Source organism: Netta rufina, assembly GCF_964035555.1.
Source record: "Netta rufina genome assembly, chromosome: 2".
Taxonomy (NCBI): Eukaryota; Metazoa; Chordata; class Aves; order Anseriformes; family Anatidae; genus Netta; species Netta rufina.
This window is the reverse complement of record NC_140124.1, coordinates 64830254-64847959: the sequence shown is the minus strand read 5'-3', so window position 1 is coordinate 64847959 and position 17706 is coordinate 64830254. Positions and strand designations below refer to the sequence as shown.

General features: G+C 46.7%; 2 protein-coding genes across 2 annotated transcripts; one reads left to right on the top strand and one right to left on the bottom strand.

Moving 5' to 3' along the window:
• Positions 1-5263: 5263 nt before the first annotated feature.
• LOC311206348 (C-C chemokine receptor type 8-like) lies at positions 5264-6364 on the top strand (the record flags this gene model as incomplete). Its single annotated transcript, XM_084281628.1, has 1 exon — positions 5264-6364. One exon carries the CDS (start codon positions 5264-5266, stop codon positions 6362-6364), a length of 1101 nt encoding a protein of 366 aa, XP_084137754.1.
• An 8073-nt stretch (positions 6365-14437) lies between these two features.
• On the bottom strand, positions 14438-15331 carry LOC311206347 (C-C chemokine receptor type 8-like; the record flags this gene model as incomplete). The annotated part of the gene is made up of 1 exon (XM_084281627.1): positions 14438-15331. One exon carries the CDS (start codon positions 15329-15331, stop codon positions 14438-14440), a length of 894 nt encoding a protein of 297 aa, XP_084137753.1.
• Positions 15332-17706: the final 2375 nt, after the last annotated feature.

The window sequence follows — 17706 nt, the reverse complement described above, 5'->3', positions numbered from 1 at the left end:
TTAATCAACAGATATATAAGGAGGATGGCTTGGAGATATGCATTGTTTTGAAAAGATCCTTTGGGTGATTTCCTTTGGTGTCTTTCTGTTGTGCTGAGCTTGTATCATCAGGGCACTTACAGGGATGTCTTGTTCTTAGGAATTAGTTCATACTTTCATCACAGCTGTTTGCACCTGGCTTGGCTTTTACTTTGAAGACAATAAATATACAATACATAACAATACAACAACAATACAACACATCAACACAATTCAATACAACAACAACATAAACAATATGTTTAACTGATCACTTACAGGATTGAGCTTAACAATTCTGATAAGGCTGACAAACCCGAATGATGTATTTGAAATGTTTTTGTGTGGAGCTGAGGGCAGTGTGTCTGGCTTCCCTTACTCCCTGTCCATGGGTGTAGCCACAAAGGATATCTGTGTTGCCTCCTGATGCAAACAAGAGACTGCAGTTGTAGTGGCCAAATAGGTCACATCCCAAGAAAGAGCTTTTCCAGGCTGAAACCCTGGCAGTAACCACAATCTCCCATTCCCTGACTTGCTGTGGAGCTGGAAGAGTTTTGCTCCCTTAAATAAATTTCATGATGAACAAGGATGTGAACCAGCACTACTGGTCACACATATCTCTGCAATGATGATTTCTGTGCCTTGCCTGTGAAGAAAACTTCTTCACTGAAAGGGTTGTGAGGCACTGGAACAGGCTGCCCAGGGAAGTGGTGGAGTCACCATCCCTGGAAGTCTTCAAAAGACGTTTAGATGTAGAGCTTAGGGAAATGGTTTAGTGGGGACTGTTAGCGTTAGGTCAGAGGTTGGACTCGATGATCTTGAGGTCTCTTCCAACCTAGAAAATTCTGTGATTCTGTGAAAAACCCAGCAGAGGGAGCCTTGTTCCTTCATGTCACTGCCCTGCAGAGATGCAAGACCACTCTGTTTGGTGGCTTTCCAGCCACTGGTGGGAGACATTTATCCTTCCTCATTACAAAGGTCAGAAGCAGAAATTACCTGCATGGTCCAGGTCTGGACTGCTCCCTGCTCAGGAGTGTCTGCAGCTGGGGGTACCCAGGCCCCACTGGCTTAAGCTACAGGATGGCTCTGCCAGCACCCATGGGCCTTCCTGCCCCAGGACCCTGCATCACGGTGCTGTCATGGCCCCAGACTTCCCCGGTTTCAGAATTTCCGATGTTAGACAGGAACTGGAAGGTGAAGTGCTGTTGATCCTGCTGCAGGACAGGAGTGTCCCTGCAGAGCTAGGTACTGCTTTGAGGCAAGTGGGAGAGGAGACCCCCAGCAAGATCATCTCTAGTACCAGCATGCCTGCAAAACCACCTCCTGCCAGAGCCCTCGGGACTGGGACTGAGGAGTGGACATCTCTCCTCTGTGGTGGGTCTGTGTGGCTTTTTGATGAGCGTCACCCTGGGGTGACACAGATGTAGTTGGTCTGGCCATGGCCAGGGAGATGGACCATGACATGTGTCTGGATCTCTGTGCACGCCATGCTATGAGGGCTGCAGTACTCCTGACTAGGAGACCGCTTCACACCAAGGAGCCAGTGACACAGACAGCAGTGGCCCTTTGTGAACTCACGGTGTGGCCCCAGCTCATAGTAACAGAGGAGCATGTGGGCAGCTCCCACTTGGTACCACTGATTACACCAACCATATGGCCTTGCCTTTGTCAAAAAGTGCAGCAAGAAGATTCTATGAGAAAATCCTTTCTGTTTGCTGGTAGAAATGATGAATAGAGATGTTTTCTTGCAAGCAAGTCACGTAACAGCTTGAATGATGACAGATGGGATCTGTGCAGTGTGTTGTGGAAAAATACATCTAGTGTCCATCTAATGCTGAACACATGCAGGGTTCCCGAAACTGAAAGGGAAATACAATTTATTTGCTACCTATATTCTTCTTTTTATTCTGCCTTATTAAAACAGCTCTTTTATTAAGCCATTTGTTGCCTTGACCTTTCTTACTGAGATCCAGAAAGAGCCCTGCCCCATCTCTCTTGCCCCTGTCACCCTAATGCTGAATATTTGGTATTATGGTCAGGATTCGGAGAAAAATACCATTATAGAAGAGGGCTAGTGAATAACTGAGCACTGGCACAGACTGCTGAGAGAGGTTATAGAGTCTCCTCCTTGGAGATCTTCAAAAGCCTCCTCAATGTGGTTTGTGGCAACCCACATGAGGTATCCTTGTTTGAGGAGTGGGGTTGGACCAGGTGACTTCCAGAGGACCCTTCCAAACTCAAAAATCCTGATTCTGTGATTCCTTGAAATTAGAGAGGAGGAAAATCTCAAATGGGTGCTGCACACAGGCATGGGGGCTGGTTACTCAGGTGACCCCACAGTGAGCAGGGAAGCTGAGAAGGATACACCCCAGTGCCCACATCTGAGGATGTTGACAGATGATCAGAGAAGCACAGCACTGACATGGAAGTAGATGCTGTGAGGAAGGGGAGGATAAATGTGGCTGCCTTGCAGTGAGCATGGACAGAGACTTGAGGAGGCCACACAGGCTGATGCTGAACAAACCACAGCCCCTACAGATTCCTGTTGGTAGATGCTCAGCCGTGGCTGTGTCCTTTCCTTCTACCCATCCCTGTGCTCACCAGCACATGCTGCTGGTGATAAAGCATTTGGAGATCAAGATTTCTGCTGCAGCTCTTTTCTGAGCACTGATTTCCATTACCCCCTCGCTCCCCTTCATTCCCCACCACCTCACTCCACCTGTGCACCACAGAGTGGGCACGAGCAGCAGCATTTCAGCAGCTCTACTCCAAAAGATTTGCGAAACTCTTCCCATGAGCCCCAAGCAGGGGATTATGTACAGACTTTTTTGCTGATGCTGCCAAAGTTGTGGTTTCAAGTTAAGAAAGCCTTTTCAGGCTCTTGAGGGAGGAGATGAGAACTCACCATCAAAGGCCCCCTGTCTGCATGACCTGGGGTCTCTGAGCAGCTTGTTTTCCACACTGGGACAGGTTCCTGCAGGACAGCCAGCACCTGCCTCAGTTCAAACACCACAGAAAACCTGCTCCTGTGTTGCCCAGACTCAATGAGATGCATCCCCTGAGCAAGACATATAGTGTGAGTACCTGAGTTGTCACCTTTAGTCCCAGCTCCTGCCTGTGAATTTCTCTTTTCTCCTGCACTGAGTTACCTGTGCACTTCGCAGTTCCACTGAAGTCTCAGTTCTTCTAGGAGCTGCTTATTTCTTGTGGTTGGGCAGTCTGCCATCTACATTTAGGAGATGAGATGTACAGAGCTGCCTGAGCAGCCAAATTCATGTAGTTGGTTGTCACCTCTTTTCATACATTGCACAATTCTTGGGTACCTTCTGTATTACCATCACTGATGGATGTGTTAAACCTGAAAATGAGTAATATAGATAACACTTCAACACTACCAGTCACTCCTATGAGAAATGTTCTGTCTTCAGCTGTTACAAGAGTTAATACCCAGGAGACCTTGGCTGTCAGGCAGGCTATCATATACCTACAGCTTGACTCACATGCAATACTTCCATCTAATGTGACATTGCCCACCCTGGCTATCAACAGGCAGCAGTGAAATATTTGCAGATTTTCTAGGTGCTTGTGCTCAGAGATTTATCACTTCAGTTTCTTGTGGGTGATACAATTGTTCACACCAACATTGCACTGACAACCATGATCTGAACCATTAGATCAGCTGCAAAGCACATCAGACTTCCATGGCACATCCCAACAAGCCGTGTTGGGTCAGGATGGGTCCCCAGCAGATATCTTGCAGAGTTGGTGGAAATCCAATCTTGTTCAGGGCTTTACTGAATTGCTGGTCTCTGAGAGCATCCTGCAGAATGGGTGTTTTGAGAAGGAAGTGTGATATGATCATTTCACTTGACTATTTCTCTGGTGGGTGCAGGGTGGGCAGAGGGCCCTTCCAAGGAAAACCATCCAGGCAAACATGGTGTCCTTCACCATCGTTGACTAACAGCAGTGCCAGGCAATCTCCAATAGACATCTTCACCAAAAGTTCTTGGTGTGCAGGACCAGCAGTGCTGCTTCTCCTCTCATGATGATGTGGGGCTGTGGCACAGGAGCTGCTGGTGAGATGGGGCACCTCACCTATGCGTGGAACAAATTGCAGATCTCTTACCATTGACGTTCCTATTCCTGTGAAATGGCAGAGTGATCATCCAGGAGATAAGTTAAATATTTCCGTTTCGGTATGTGTAAACTAAAGACATAGAACTCATTGGCTTGTGGTTTTACACACCTTAATGTAACATTTGTCACACAGAGGAAGAGGCAGTTTGAGACTGCTGGCTGTTAGGGTATAGACCTTGCCAGTGGCTTGGTGTTGAAAGCAAAGTACTGCCAGTATATATGTATGAAGATATATTCACCTCTCAGATTTCTTTTACATAAAACAAAATTTCCTGGCATTCTTTCACGCAGTGTTGGATTATGGACGACAGCCTGGGGAGCCTGCTGTCCGGTGGAGACCTGGAGGACTTGCTGGTGAGTTGCTCCCTGGCTGCTGCCCTGCAAGCTGAGCCCTGGGGCACACCTGAGGGGCCCAGGTTTGTGACTGGGATGTGTGGGGCTTTGCTACTGGGAGAGACCATGCTGGTGGGGACAGTGAGGGTGTGGTCACAGTTCCCAGAAAGCAGCGTGTGTGAAAGCATCTCCCACTGAGCAGGCTGCATGTGTCAGGGCTGACTGTCCCCTGGGGCAGGGCTGGCCCTAGGAGTGTCCAGGGGGGTCCCTGTGCTGGGGATGTGCCCTCACCGCTCTTGCTGCACTGGGCTGGCCATGGTAGTTGTGGCTGGGGGGGCTTTGAAGCCATCGGCACCCATCCATCCCCATTAGCCATGCAAAGGCCTTAACAAAATACAGAATTGAGCCCCAAAACCTCTACTGGGGGCTCTCAGCACCCTGGCTGTGCCCATTTGGTTGCTGGTTTGGTGATGCTTCCTGGGTCTCTCACACCACCTGCTCAGTGGCATGGGGCAGGCATAGGGCTGGGCACCCCCAAGGAGCTGTGGGGGGATGCTGGTACCCCCCCCCCGCCCCGGCTTACCACAGCATTTCTGCCCTTGCCCCTCTGGTGCAAGAGCCTCACCCCTGCAGGGCAGGACTGGCCACATACGTTCCTTCCTCTTTTGCATTCTCTGACCTGGCCAAGGCACACCTGATTTTTCCTTGTGCATGTGGTGTGAGATGAACTCTGCCAAGTATATTTACTAAGAGCATAATTTGGGATTATGGCCTCATGAGCTTCAATGTCCTTGAACAGGTGGATTATCAATCAACAGTTAACTCCTCTGCATCCTATGATGACATCTTCCTCTACTCTGAACTGAACATTGACTGTGAACTTGAAACTATTCCAGCATTTGCACAGATTTTTTTTCCAGTGCTGTACACTGTGTTGTTTGTGACCGGCCTTGTGGGAAATGCTTTGGTCATTTGGGTCCTAATGGCCTTCAAGAAAGTCAGGGCCATGACAGACATCTATCTGCTGAACCTTGCCATCTCTGACCTCCTCTTTGTCTTCTCTCTCCCCTTCTTGGTTCAGTACTCCCTGGTGAGCCAGTGGACTTTTGGTAATGCCCTGTGTAAAATTGTCAGCTCAGCTTACTTCATTGGTTTCTACAGCAGCTCCTTCTTCATAACCATCATGAGCATTGACAGGTACTTGGCCATTGTGCGGTCTGTGTATGCTCTGCGGGTGCGCACGTCCGCCCATGGGGTCATCGCAAGCCTGGCCCTTTGGGCAGTCGCCATTTTAGCATCAGCGCCAGACCTCATTTTCTTCCAGGAAATGGATGACAGCAACAGGACTGTGTGCCTGCCTCACTATCCTGGTAGCGACAACAGCTGGAAGATTTTCAGTAATTTTGAAGTCAATGTCCTGGGGTGGCTGATCCCGGTGGGCATCCTCATTTTCTGCTATCACAACATCTTGAAAAACCTGCAACGGTGTCACACTCGCAACAAGTACAAAGCAATGAAGCTGGTTTTCATTGTCGTCACGGTGTTCTTCCTTTTCTGGACCCCCGTCAATGTCGTGCTCTTCCTGGACTCCATGAGGAGCATGCACATCATCGACGACTGCCAGGCAAGCCAAAGGCTTGACCTAGCCCTGGAGCTGGCTGAGGCGCTCTCCTTCGTCCACTGCTGCCTCAACCCCATCATCTACGCCTTTGTGGGTGAGAAGTTCAAGAAGTATCTCTGCGAGGCTTTTGGCAAATACGCACGTTTTCTCTTGACCTGCAACAACTACAGTGTGTTCCACAGGCACAAACTGGACAGGCAGTCCTCTGTGCACATGGGGTCCTCGCAGTCATCTTTTGTTGGTAGTGTCTTGTAGAGCTGCAAGACAAAAGCTCCCATACTTCATGCATGACCTGAAGTTGAGAAGTCCTCCCGGTGATTCAGTTAATAAGTCTTCTTGTTGCCTTAGTGTAGGAGGTTTAGGTGCAGTGGCCCATTACCAAAGTGTGACTAGGAAATCACGCAATCCTAGAGCAAGCTGCAGTGCACCTTGCTCCATTATATGCTGTAATACCATTCTGAGCAGATACCTGCATGGATGCAATTCTTCTGAAATACTTCTCTGTTGTTAGGAAATGTGAATGAGAGCTTCATACACTGAAATTAATCTGACAGTGATGTAGTTTTTGTGGTTTTCATGTTGCTTTGGGAAGTGGGTTTCAGCATAATGCTAGAGAAAGCCAGATATGGACTGTTTTCATACTCTGTGATGCCATTTTAGGTCTTACTGGATGGTGGATCATCCTTATCTGTGAGATGTCTACCTATCCTCAGTGTTCTTTTCTACCTAACTGTTCTTTAAGGCTCCTTTCAACCCCAAACATTCTGTGATCTTCCCAGTGCTAAAGAGGCAGTCTTACAGCTCAAAGTTGAAATATGTTGAGTAATCTGCCTTTTTCCTCCTGAAAAAGTTTCCTAGATCTAGCAGCAGTGTCCTCATCTATTCAGATTTTTGCTGTGCTGTGCATAGGTGGAGGCATTAGACAAAGACTCTGCCTTTCTAACAGAGACCATTAACCTGTCAGAGGTGGGATGCTGATAAAGCAATACATGCATGCAGCCATATATATATGTGTGTATATATATATATATATATGTATATATATTTGTACTTCTGAGAGTCTGTCCCTGAAATGCAGAGAGACATAATGGATGGAAAGACAGTTGAGACATGCACATGAGAGTAATGTATAACTTTCCCTGCCATTTTCCCTTTTTATTAACAGAATGTAATACTCCTTTTCAGGAAAATCTTTCTACCACTTGGCTGCCTCTTTCTAGGACGAAAGTATCTCCAGGAGTAAGGGTGACATGCCTTGAGGTGAAGTGGGTGCAGAGCACACACCCAAACTCACAGCCACCTTCTAGATGAGATGTAATTTGGTTAGCATACTCTCACCATGTTTATCACCATGCGCCTTCCCTGCCACTCCTCTAAGAGAGAGATTGAGTTCCTCTAATTTGGAAAACATTACAGACATACCATGAATATACAGGAAGACACAGTGGGTGGTTAAGATCAGCCTCTTGCACGGAAGCCTGTAAAGAGAGTAACATTGTGTATATGCACATTTCCTCCAGGAACAGAGCTTTTATCCACTTCACTCCTTTGTATTCTGCATTTTACAAACACCACCAATGAATCAAAAGAATATATATATATATATATTAGGTTTAAGTTTGAACATGAAGATCTATTACTTTTGTGTCTGTTTTAAGATTACACACTGAAGCCAGAATGGGAGAACACCTGACTATTTAATGTGCTACCGTCATTGTGACTTCCCTTTAACCTGTGTCATCTCATCAAAAAGAAAGATGATGATCGGGATGCAAAGCTAAGTATCAGACGTGAGTGGGACCAATATTAAAATTGTGGTAGGCACCTTTTAAGCAAAGGTGTGACCATAAATAAAGTCTGTGCAGAATGGCCCAGCCCTTGGCAGTTGGGTGCTTTTCTTGGGACAAGCAGCTGTTGGGACAGATGCCTACAATTTGGCATCATCCTCAAGCTGCCTGGACTTAGGGCTCCAAATTGAGCAGATGCAGATAGATGCTTCCTGCTCTCCTGTGCTCCCAGTGCCCCACAAACAACAGCAGGGCAGAAGACACTCCACAGCTTGTCCCATCAGAAAAAAAAGAGGAGCTCTGAGACCTGTAGGTGACATGGGGCAGGTCCTGCTGGCTGCACAGCCTCCGGATGTGGGTCTCACCTCCTCCCCCTTCTCAGCAAGGCAGCAGCAACAGTTTGAAGCATCTGGGCTGCAAGGAGGTGCTGAGGTTGGCCCAGCTCAGGCTCCTGATGCAGCTGCTGCAGAGGAGGAAGGCAGCAGCCCGAGGCAGGAAATCCTTCATGCTGCAGAAAAGACCTCCTGCCTCCTCAGGAGAAGGCTTTGAAAATGGGACTGAGTCAGCAGCAAAAGGAAGATGCCCTTTAAATGCTACTGAGAACTAGGAAAGTGAAAGGCTTTGAAAAAAAGTCCCTTTTCTCATGTTCAACTTTATTTCAAAATGCATAAAATATGAAAATACGCACTTGAACTTTTCTGTTGTAAGACTGTGCTGAAGAACATGTCTATTAAAACAGCAGAACAGTAAAAACAGTGGGAAAAATTGTCATGTCTCACACAGAATCACAGAATTGTCTAGGTTGGAAGAGACCTCCAAGATCACATAGTTCAACCTCTGACCTAATACTATCAAGTTATCCACTAAAACATATCACTAAGCTCTACATCTAAGTGTCTTTTAAAGACCTCCAGGGATGGTGACTCCACCACTTCCCTGGGCAGCCCATTCCAATGCCTAATAACCCTCTCAGTAAAGAAGTTCTTCCTAATATCCAACCTAAACCTCCCCTGGTGCAACTCTAGCCCATTCCCCCTCGTCCTGTTGCCAGGCACGTGGGAGAATAGACCAACCCCCACCTTTCTACAGCCTTCTTTACTGTACTTATAAAGAGTGATAAGGCTGCCCCTGAGCCTCCTCTTCTCCAGGCTGAACAAGCCCAGCTCCCTCAGCTGCTCCTCACAAGACTTGTTCTCCAGACCCCTCACCAGCTTTGTTGCCCTTCTCTGGACTCTCTCAAGCACCTTGATGTCTTTCTTGTAGCGAGGGGTCCAAAACTGAACACAGTACTCGAGGTGCGGCCTCACCTGAGCTGAGTACAGAGGGACAATCCCTTCCCAAGCCCTGCTGGCCACACTGCTTCTTATACAAGCCAGGATGCTGTTGGCCTTCTTGGCCACCTGAGCACACTGCTGGCTCATATTCAGCCGACTATCAACCAATACTCCCAGGTCCTTCTCTGCCAGGCAGCTTTCCAACCACTCATCTCCCAGCCTGTAGCTCTGCTTGGGGTTGTAGTACCCCAGGTGCAGGACCTGGCACTTGGCCTTGTTGAACTTCATGCAGTCTTGGGTATAACAAACTGAGGAGACCTGGCCATGGGGAGGGGGGGGATGGGGGGGCAAACAGAGGGAGGGAGCAGAGGAGCAGAAACCCAAAGGTTTCCTCACAGCATGCATCCTTCCAAGGCTGAGGATAAGGAGCTGTATGCATGCAATGAGACACTGAGCCAGCGAAGCATTCCCTTTTCAAAACACCAAGAGTTTTGGTGAGAGCTGATCCTATAATACTTGTCATCTGCCAGCTCCCCCACACAGCGTAACATCTTCCCAACTCAGTTGCTAGTGTCCTCAAGCATTACACCTCAATTGTCATCAGAAATTAAAATTTTAAATACAGCAAAATGAGCCCACTTATGCTAGACTGTGACACACGCAGCTAGGGAGGATGCTTTCCAAGAGGAGCAAAGTGAACCAGCTCACCCAACCAGATGAGGACAGGTTGTTGGAGGAAGCAAAGGTATTTTGGATGCTTGAGTTCTTTCAGCACTCATGTGTCTCACTTGAGATTATTCTTAACACCCTTTACCATTAATGCAGTAACAGGAACTAGAGATTTCTTGAGTCCCTGTGGTACGTTTTTGTCACAGGATGACACAAATGACTGAGAGTAACCCAAATGAATTCTGCACAGATCAAAAAGTTCACTGTCACATTAGAGTATAACCCACAATTACAGCACATCCCAGAACCAAGAAAATCTGAACACTCCCCCACCACACACACCCCTGACCCTGTTGTCCTCTTCTGATGTGCTCCTGTTCTGCAGCAAAGCCTCACTGTAGGCTGTGCACATCTTTTTTTGGTGACCTTGCCTAACCTACACCTCCACACACCCTTTTCAGGACTCTGTGGAGTAATACAACTCCTCAGTTTGTATTTTTGACTATTACTGGAAAATGCTCTCTGGGAGTACAGCCTAAGTACTGATCACGAATATTGCTGAGCTTCAGAAAATGCCTGATGTGGTCCAGGAGAGGTAGGAATGATTTTCTGTAAAGCTTAGAGACACATCCTTCAGAAAAAAAAAAAAATATATATATATGTGTGTGTGTGTGTGTGTGTGTGTGTGTTGTTCTTCATCTAAACGTCTTGGATCCCCGTTAGGCCACAGGTTAACTTGCCGCTCTTGAAAAGTCTTCTTCTAAAAGGAAATTCTCCATCCTGCATTTGCACGAGTAAGGGGTTGCTCCATGTTACCAAACTTGCTGGCCATTTCAGTCTGACTGCAAAACTTGAAATGACAGTGCAAAGAAGGTGCATTGACCTAATTTTGCAGAAAAATGGAAAAATGCAAAAAATGTTAGGGTTTCTTCAGATCACTTTTGCATTTACTTGTGTCAGTGTGCAAAAGGGGAAGGGGAAAAAGTGGAAATGGAGGGCATGTGTTCAACAAGCCAGGAAGCTCCCCTGTGACTGCAGGGATGTTTTTTTCCAATCCATGCTGCAGTCTCTGCAGATGCCCATTCTCTGACCTCACTCTTCTCTGGGTATCACAGAGGTGATGCGGGGGAGCTGCTCTGGAGGGTTGGCAGGGTGGGAGCATAGGCAGTGAGAAGGGATGAAATAACTTTGCATTTCCTGTTATTCTGCAGTCTTGAGGGTACTCCTATTTTCCTGCAGTGAACTGGTGATGGAAATTAAATGACTGTGCCAGCTACTGGGGGAAGAGCTGTGGGGGTAACCACTGCAGTGCAAGGAAGATTTTTGTCTGCATGTCAGTAGTGCAGAATCCTCTGTTGCTTCACTTCTGGAGGAAGCAAGCCATTGTACTGGGTCTGGCTGGAATGTTAACTTTCCTGGCAGCAGCCCATTCAGTGCCGTGCTCTGTACTTGTAGCTGGAACAGCAGTGTTATCACACCAGTGTTGTGTCTACTGCTGAGCAGCAGTGGCACAGCATTGGGCCTTTCTCTAATCCTCCTAGGGGGTGGGCAAAAAAGTGAGGAGAGAAACATCACTAGGGCTGCTGACCTAAACCAATCAAAGGGATATTCCATACCATGTGGTGTCACACTCAGCAATAAAAGGTGGAAACAGGAAGAAGAGGGGAGGGGTGGGCTCTTGTTGAGAAGACGTCAGTCCTCCTCTCAAACACCGGCTGCGTGCGTTGAGGCCTTGCTTCAAGGACGTGGTCAATCATCGCTCATTTGTGGGAAGTAGAGAGTAATTTCTTTCCTCTGCACTTCCATATAGCTTTCATTTATTTTGTTTGTTTGTTTTCCTTCCTTTTTCCCCTTTCCCTTTTATTTCCCCTTAGTTAAATTGTTTAGTTCATGGTAGTCTTTATTTAATTATTATAATTATTTCCCTTTAATTAAATTATCCTTATCTCAACCCGTGAGTTGTTCTTTGCTTTACTTCTCCCCCTCCTCATCTAAAGGAGGGGGAGTGAGAGAGCGGTTGTGGGGTTTAGCTGCCCAGCACGGTAAAACCACCACAGCCATGAAATCCTACAGTATTGTACAGACACCAACATGTACACCACTGTGGGGATGCAGAACTTATTTCCATCTCCTGTGCTTCCAACAAGGTGCAATCTAGGGGGCTCATGCTGCAAAGTTTCAGGGGTGAGAAATTGTTGATGCTGTCCTTCTGCCCACCACCCTTTGTCTTTAACCTTAATATCTGTGAATCCTGTTCTTGGGCACATACAAAGAAAAAAGCCTGGTTGACCATGAGTGGTGAGGCACCTGAATGGCAGGAGCTGCACTGCAGGAGTGACATCAAGGAATCAGTTAAACGTTTTCCTTTATTCACAGTCTTTGCTTTATGATTTGTGGAATGTGTCATGGCCCACATGAAAGAACATTTGTTTTTTTCACATGCAGTGTTACCAGACTGTTCTTGGGAAAAAAAAAAAAAATGTATCTTGCAGATTGCAAATACTAACACGCATTAAAATAATAAACCCTATCTGAAAAAGATCAGTGGCTGAACAGAATTGTCTTTTGTGTTTTGATGGTTCTTTTCCAGGAATTAACCCCAGTATGTGTGGGGATACTGCAAGGGTAGGCTCTTACAGTGAATTAAATTGCTAGAAAAAAAGATAATAAGATAATCTGCTCTCAGCCTCTTTTTCCCAGGGAGAGGGGGAAGAAGGAGGGAGAGAGAGGAGGTAGAGAAGAGGCAGCTCGAGGGATAGTCAGTTGTGTAAAACTGCTTGGGATAGAAGAAAAAAGCATAGGCTGAAAGAATCAGTGACAGGACAAGGAAGTTCCTCAGGTTCTGGGATTGTGCAATTACACTACATACAGTATCTTTATTATAAAACTCCAAATAGGGTCATACCTTGAAGGGAGAAATAGACCAGGGCCAAAAACTTCAGAACATTGCATTTATCTATCAATATTTGTGTGTGTGTATATATACATATACGTATATACATACATATTCACACACACACACATTTAATATATATATACACATATATATGTGATTATATTTTATATGTACACATGTATATGTATATGCATGGTTAACCATTCACATATATATCATTCATTTGCAGTTACCAAGCTCAAACAGCAGAAGGGAATGTCTCAAGAAGCTCATACTAGTGCATCACTTGTTTAAAGTGTTCAGAAAGCCTGTCTGGGTTTTAGGCAACTCTGAAGTGTCTGGCCACTCACACCAGTCTGTGTCATCTGGTTTAGATACCACCTGAGTTACAGGCTCTTGGTGTATTTCCCTATTTGTCTTCTCTCCATCCTGTTGCAGGCTTTCAGCAGAACAACCACCCCTCAGCTCATGGGTCAGGGCTGTGCTGAAAGCAACCACCTCCTTGGACACCTCCAGCACATCTCCAGGAAGTTTTTACATATGACCTTTACCAATCTCTCAGCTTACATTCGGTGTTTTCCACTCTTCGGTCTCTTTTTCCTAGTAACTATTTCTCCACTCATACCCAGGGCACTCATTCATTTCCATCAGGGTTTTTTTCTTAAGACTCCCACAGTGTCATTTCTCAGCTGTGACTTTTAAACCCTTCCAGCCCAGTAGCTGCAGGTCCTGGTAGCAAAGAACTTAGGCAGATAGGGAGGCAGGGTCATACCTAGATACTCTTCCATCTTCATGTTAACAAAACCCAGGCATAAAGTTAATTTCTTTGTTGCTTGACTAACTGATTGTTTACTAAACTCTTTCTGGGCTGGGAATGTTGTTTAGATATCAGGTAGAAGCCAGACCCTGGAGTGATTCTTTAAATGTGGGGACTGTTTCCCTCCCAAAAGCATGTTCCCCCTCCCGTGTTGAGTCCAGTCCCCACCGACAGAGAAAATCCACTCTGTTTTAATTCCCTGTGCCATTACTGTTGTCTATTCACATAATTAGTGTGCAAACCACTTTCCTTGGAGGGGAGTTAGTTGTTTTAATGGACACATCTGGCATCTTTCCTACATACAGACGATACAGCCAGCTCTGAGAGCAGTTCAGGACTAACTGCCTCCCCCAGGGGAGCAGCTCACTCAGGAGCTATGAATAATTAAATAAGCAATCCAGAAATAAGTATTACGCCTTTGTTTTGTTAACATCAGAAGTATTTAGGTGTAACCTTGACACCCTGTCTGCAAAGACAGACTGCCTCCTCCTTATACTTTGATGCACAATTTCATGATTTTATTAGAGATATTTGAGGACCATGCATCCTGTGCTGGAGGCACTGGGTGCACCTTTCTGTACTACTAGGGCAGTGATGAGTCTGCTGGCAAATTTGGCCTCCTTTTCACAAAGAAGGTAGAGAAGTATTTCAGAAGAATTGCATCCATGCAGGTATCTGCTCAGAATGGTATTACAGCATATAATGGAGCAAGGTGCACTGCAGCTTGCTCTAGGATTGCGTGATTTCCTAGTCACACTTTGGTAATGGGCCACTGCACCTAAACCTCCTACACTAAGGCAACAAGAAGACTTATTAACTGAATCACCGGGAGGACTTCTCAACTTCAGGTCATGCATGAAGTATGGGAGCTTTTGTCTTGCAGCTCTACAAGACACTACCAACAAAAGATGACTGCGAGGACCCCATGTGCACAGAGGACTGCCTGTCCAGTTTGTGCCTGTGGAACACACTGTAGTTGTTGCAGGTCAAGAGAAAACGTGCGTATTTGCCAAAAGCCTCGCAGAGATACTTCTTGAACTTCTCACCCACAAAGGCGTAGATGATGGGGTTGAGGCAGCAGTGGACGAAGGAGAGCGCCTCAGCCAGCTCCAGGGCTAGGTCAAGCCTTTGGCTTGCCTGGCAGTCGTCGATGATGTGCATGCTCCTCATGGAGTCCAGGAAGAGCACGACATTGACGGGGGTCCAGAAAAGGAAGAACACCGTGACGACAATGAAAACCAGCTTCATTGCTTTGTACTTGTTGCGAGTGTGACACCGTTGCAGGTTTTTCAAGATGTTGTGATAGCAGAAAATGAGGATGCCCACCGGGATCAGCCACCCCAGGACATTGACTTCGAAATTACTGAAAATCTTCCAGCTGTTGTCGCTACCAGGATAGTGAGGCAGGCACACAGTCCTGTTGCTGTCATCCATTTCCTGGAAGAAAATGAGGTCTGGCGCTGATGCTAAAATGGCGACTGCCCAAAGGGCCAGGCTTGCGATGACCCCATGGGCGGACGTGCGCACCCGCAGAGCATACACAGACCGCACAATGGCCAAGTACCTGTCAATGCTCATGATGGTTATGAAGAAGGAGCTGCTGTAGAAACCAATGAAGTAAGCTGAGCTGACAATTTTACACAGGGCATTACCAAAAGTCCACTGGCTCACCAGGGAGTACTGAACCAAGAAGGGGAGAGAGAAGACAAAGAGGAGGTCAGAGATGGCAAGGTTCAGCAGATAGATGTCTGTCATGGCCCTGACTTTCTTGAAGGCCATTAGGACCCAAATGACCAAAGCATTTCCCACAAGGCTGGTCACAAACAACACAGTGTACAGCACTGGAAAAAACATAGATGTAAAGTGTTTACTATGTTCTGTGGTGCAAGTGGAAGCCATTTCAGGATAGTAGTAGTCCTCATAATAATTTGAAGAGGAATTTGGTGCTGGTGACATGGCATCTGTTGTCCTGTGAAATGAGTTGTAGATATTATACAATGGAGAGGAGTTAAGAGTTGTTGAAAGGTAATCCATAGTGAGAGGAACCTATTCGGAATAAATAACTTAATCAGTTAATAAGCCTAAAAACTGTCTAATGTTAGTCTGAACTAAGCTTTTGCAAGAGGATATAATTTAGATACACAGAGATAAGGCCAGGCAAAAAAAGTACAACAATAGCAGCAAGCAAAAGCAGCTCACTGCTGCTTCCAGTGCCATACTGTCTCCCCATATAGGGGACGACATCATGAACTGCATGTACAGAAGGAAACCAACCGAACTTTCTGGCAGCTGACAGTCTCAGGATAATTCTTTTCTGTGCATTCTTTTACATTCACATAAACTTCCTATTCTGAAAATCATAGCATTGCTTTTCCTGCTTCCATGAAAACAAGGATGGAGAAATCTCGGGAAAAGAAGTTTCTCTCTCCTGCACATGCTTTGCAGCTGCAGAAAGCTAGAGCTGTGTGATTACCCTGACCGAAAGCCCCTGTGGAGCTAGTGCACATCCACAGCATGCAGCTGGGACAAACCACTGTGTCCAAGTCAGAGGATGAAAATGAGGAAGGAACATATGTGGCCAGTCCTGCCCTGCAGGGGTGAGGCTCTTGCACCAGAAGGGCAAGGGCAGAAATGCTGTGTTAAGCCAGGGCGGGGGGGGGGGGTACCAGCATCCCCCCACAGCTCCTTGGGGGTGCCCAGCCTTATGCCTGCCCCATGCCACTGAGCAGGTGGTGTGAGAGACCCAGGAAGCATCACCAAACCAGCAACCAAATGGGCACAGCCAGGGTGCTGAGAGCCCCCAGTAGAGGTTTTGGGGCTCAATTCTGTATTTTGTTAAGGCCTTTGCATGGCTAATGGGGATGGATGGGTGCCGATGGCTTCAAAGCCCCCCCAGCCACAACTACCATGGCCAGCCCAGTGCAGCAAGAGCGGTGAGGGCACATCCCCAGCACAGGGACCCCCCTGGACACTCCTAGGGCCAGCCCTGCCCCAGGGGACAGTCAGCCCTGACACATGCAGCCTGCTCAGTGGGAGATGCTTTCACACACGCTGCTTTCTGGGAACTGTGACCACACCCTCACTGTCCCCACCAGCATGGTCTCTCCCAGTAGCAAAGCCCCACACATCCCAGTCACAAACCTGGGCCCCTCAGGTGTGCCCCAGGGCTCAGCTTGCAGGGCAGCAGCCAGGGAGCAACTCACCAGCAAGTCCTCCAGGTCTCCACCGGACAGCAGGCTCCCCAGGCTGTCACCTGCAGTCTGTGTAGGAAGAAATACCAAAATCAATGCCTCTGTAGATTATAGACACCTGAGACTTGAATATACACACTTATGTATACTTGAGTATACACACTTATGTTTCAATGCCAAGTCACTGACAAGGTCTTCACTCTAACAGCAGACAGTCAAAAATTGCCTCTTCCTTTATTCTTTACCTGTGTATTGCAATAAAGACCCATGCTGACCACAAGCCAATGAGGTTGGTTTCTTTAGATGATTGTCATACAAAACCAGCAACCTCAGCTTCAGCTTGAAACAGTGCTTTAGTCAGCAGAGGTAGAAACGTCATTGGAAGAGATCTGCAATTTTCCCCACACGTCTGCAAGGTGCCCATGTCTCTCAGCAGGTGACCCTTTCTCAGTGGTAGCTCCAAATCACCAGGAAAGAGGAAGACATGCTGCTGCTCCTGGATTTGTGGAGGAGATGTACAGCCCTGTGTTTTGCAATTATTATTGCAAATGATCTTAATTTTCTTAGGAGGTATCAACCCCAAAGGAAAGTTCAGTCTGAGGGGTCACATCATTTGCCCTTGAGACACATATCTAGTGGAATAGCTAGATACGTGGAATAGCTAGAACAGTATGGGAAAGTCTCAGAAACGCTCCTTTCTGGACACATTCCCCAGCCAGAAGTGCTGCTTTGCCTCCTTTTTGCTGTGATAATATCCATGTATGTCCAGAGATCAGAACTGGTAAAAAACATGAGAAAAATAAAAGAAATTTTAATGAGAGGCATTTATTTGTGTGACACACCTCTCTTGGCTGAAAGATGCTCCTGCAAAGGGATGTATCTTCATGACCACAGAAAACTCAGAATACCCCAGTAACTGGGTCTTGTCCAGGATAATCCTGTGTTATTTTCATCCTTTTGAAA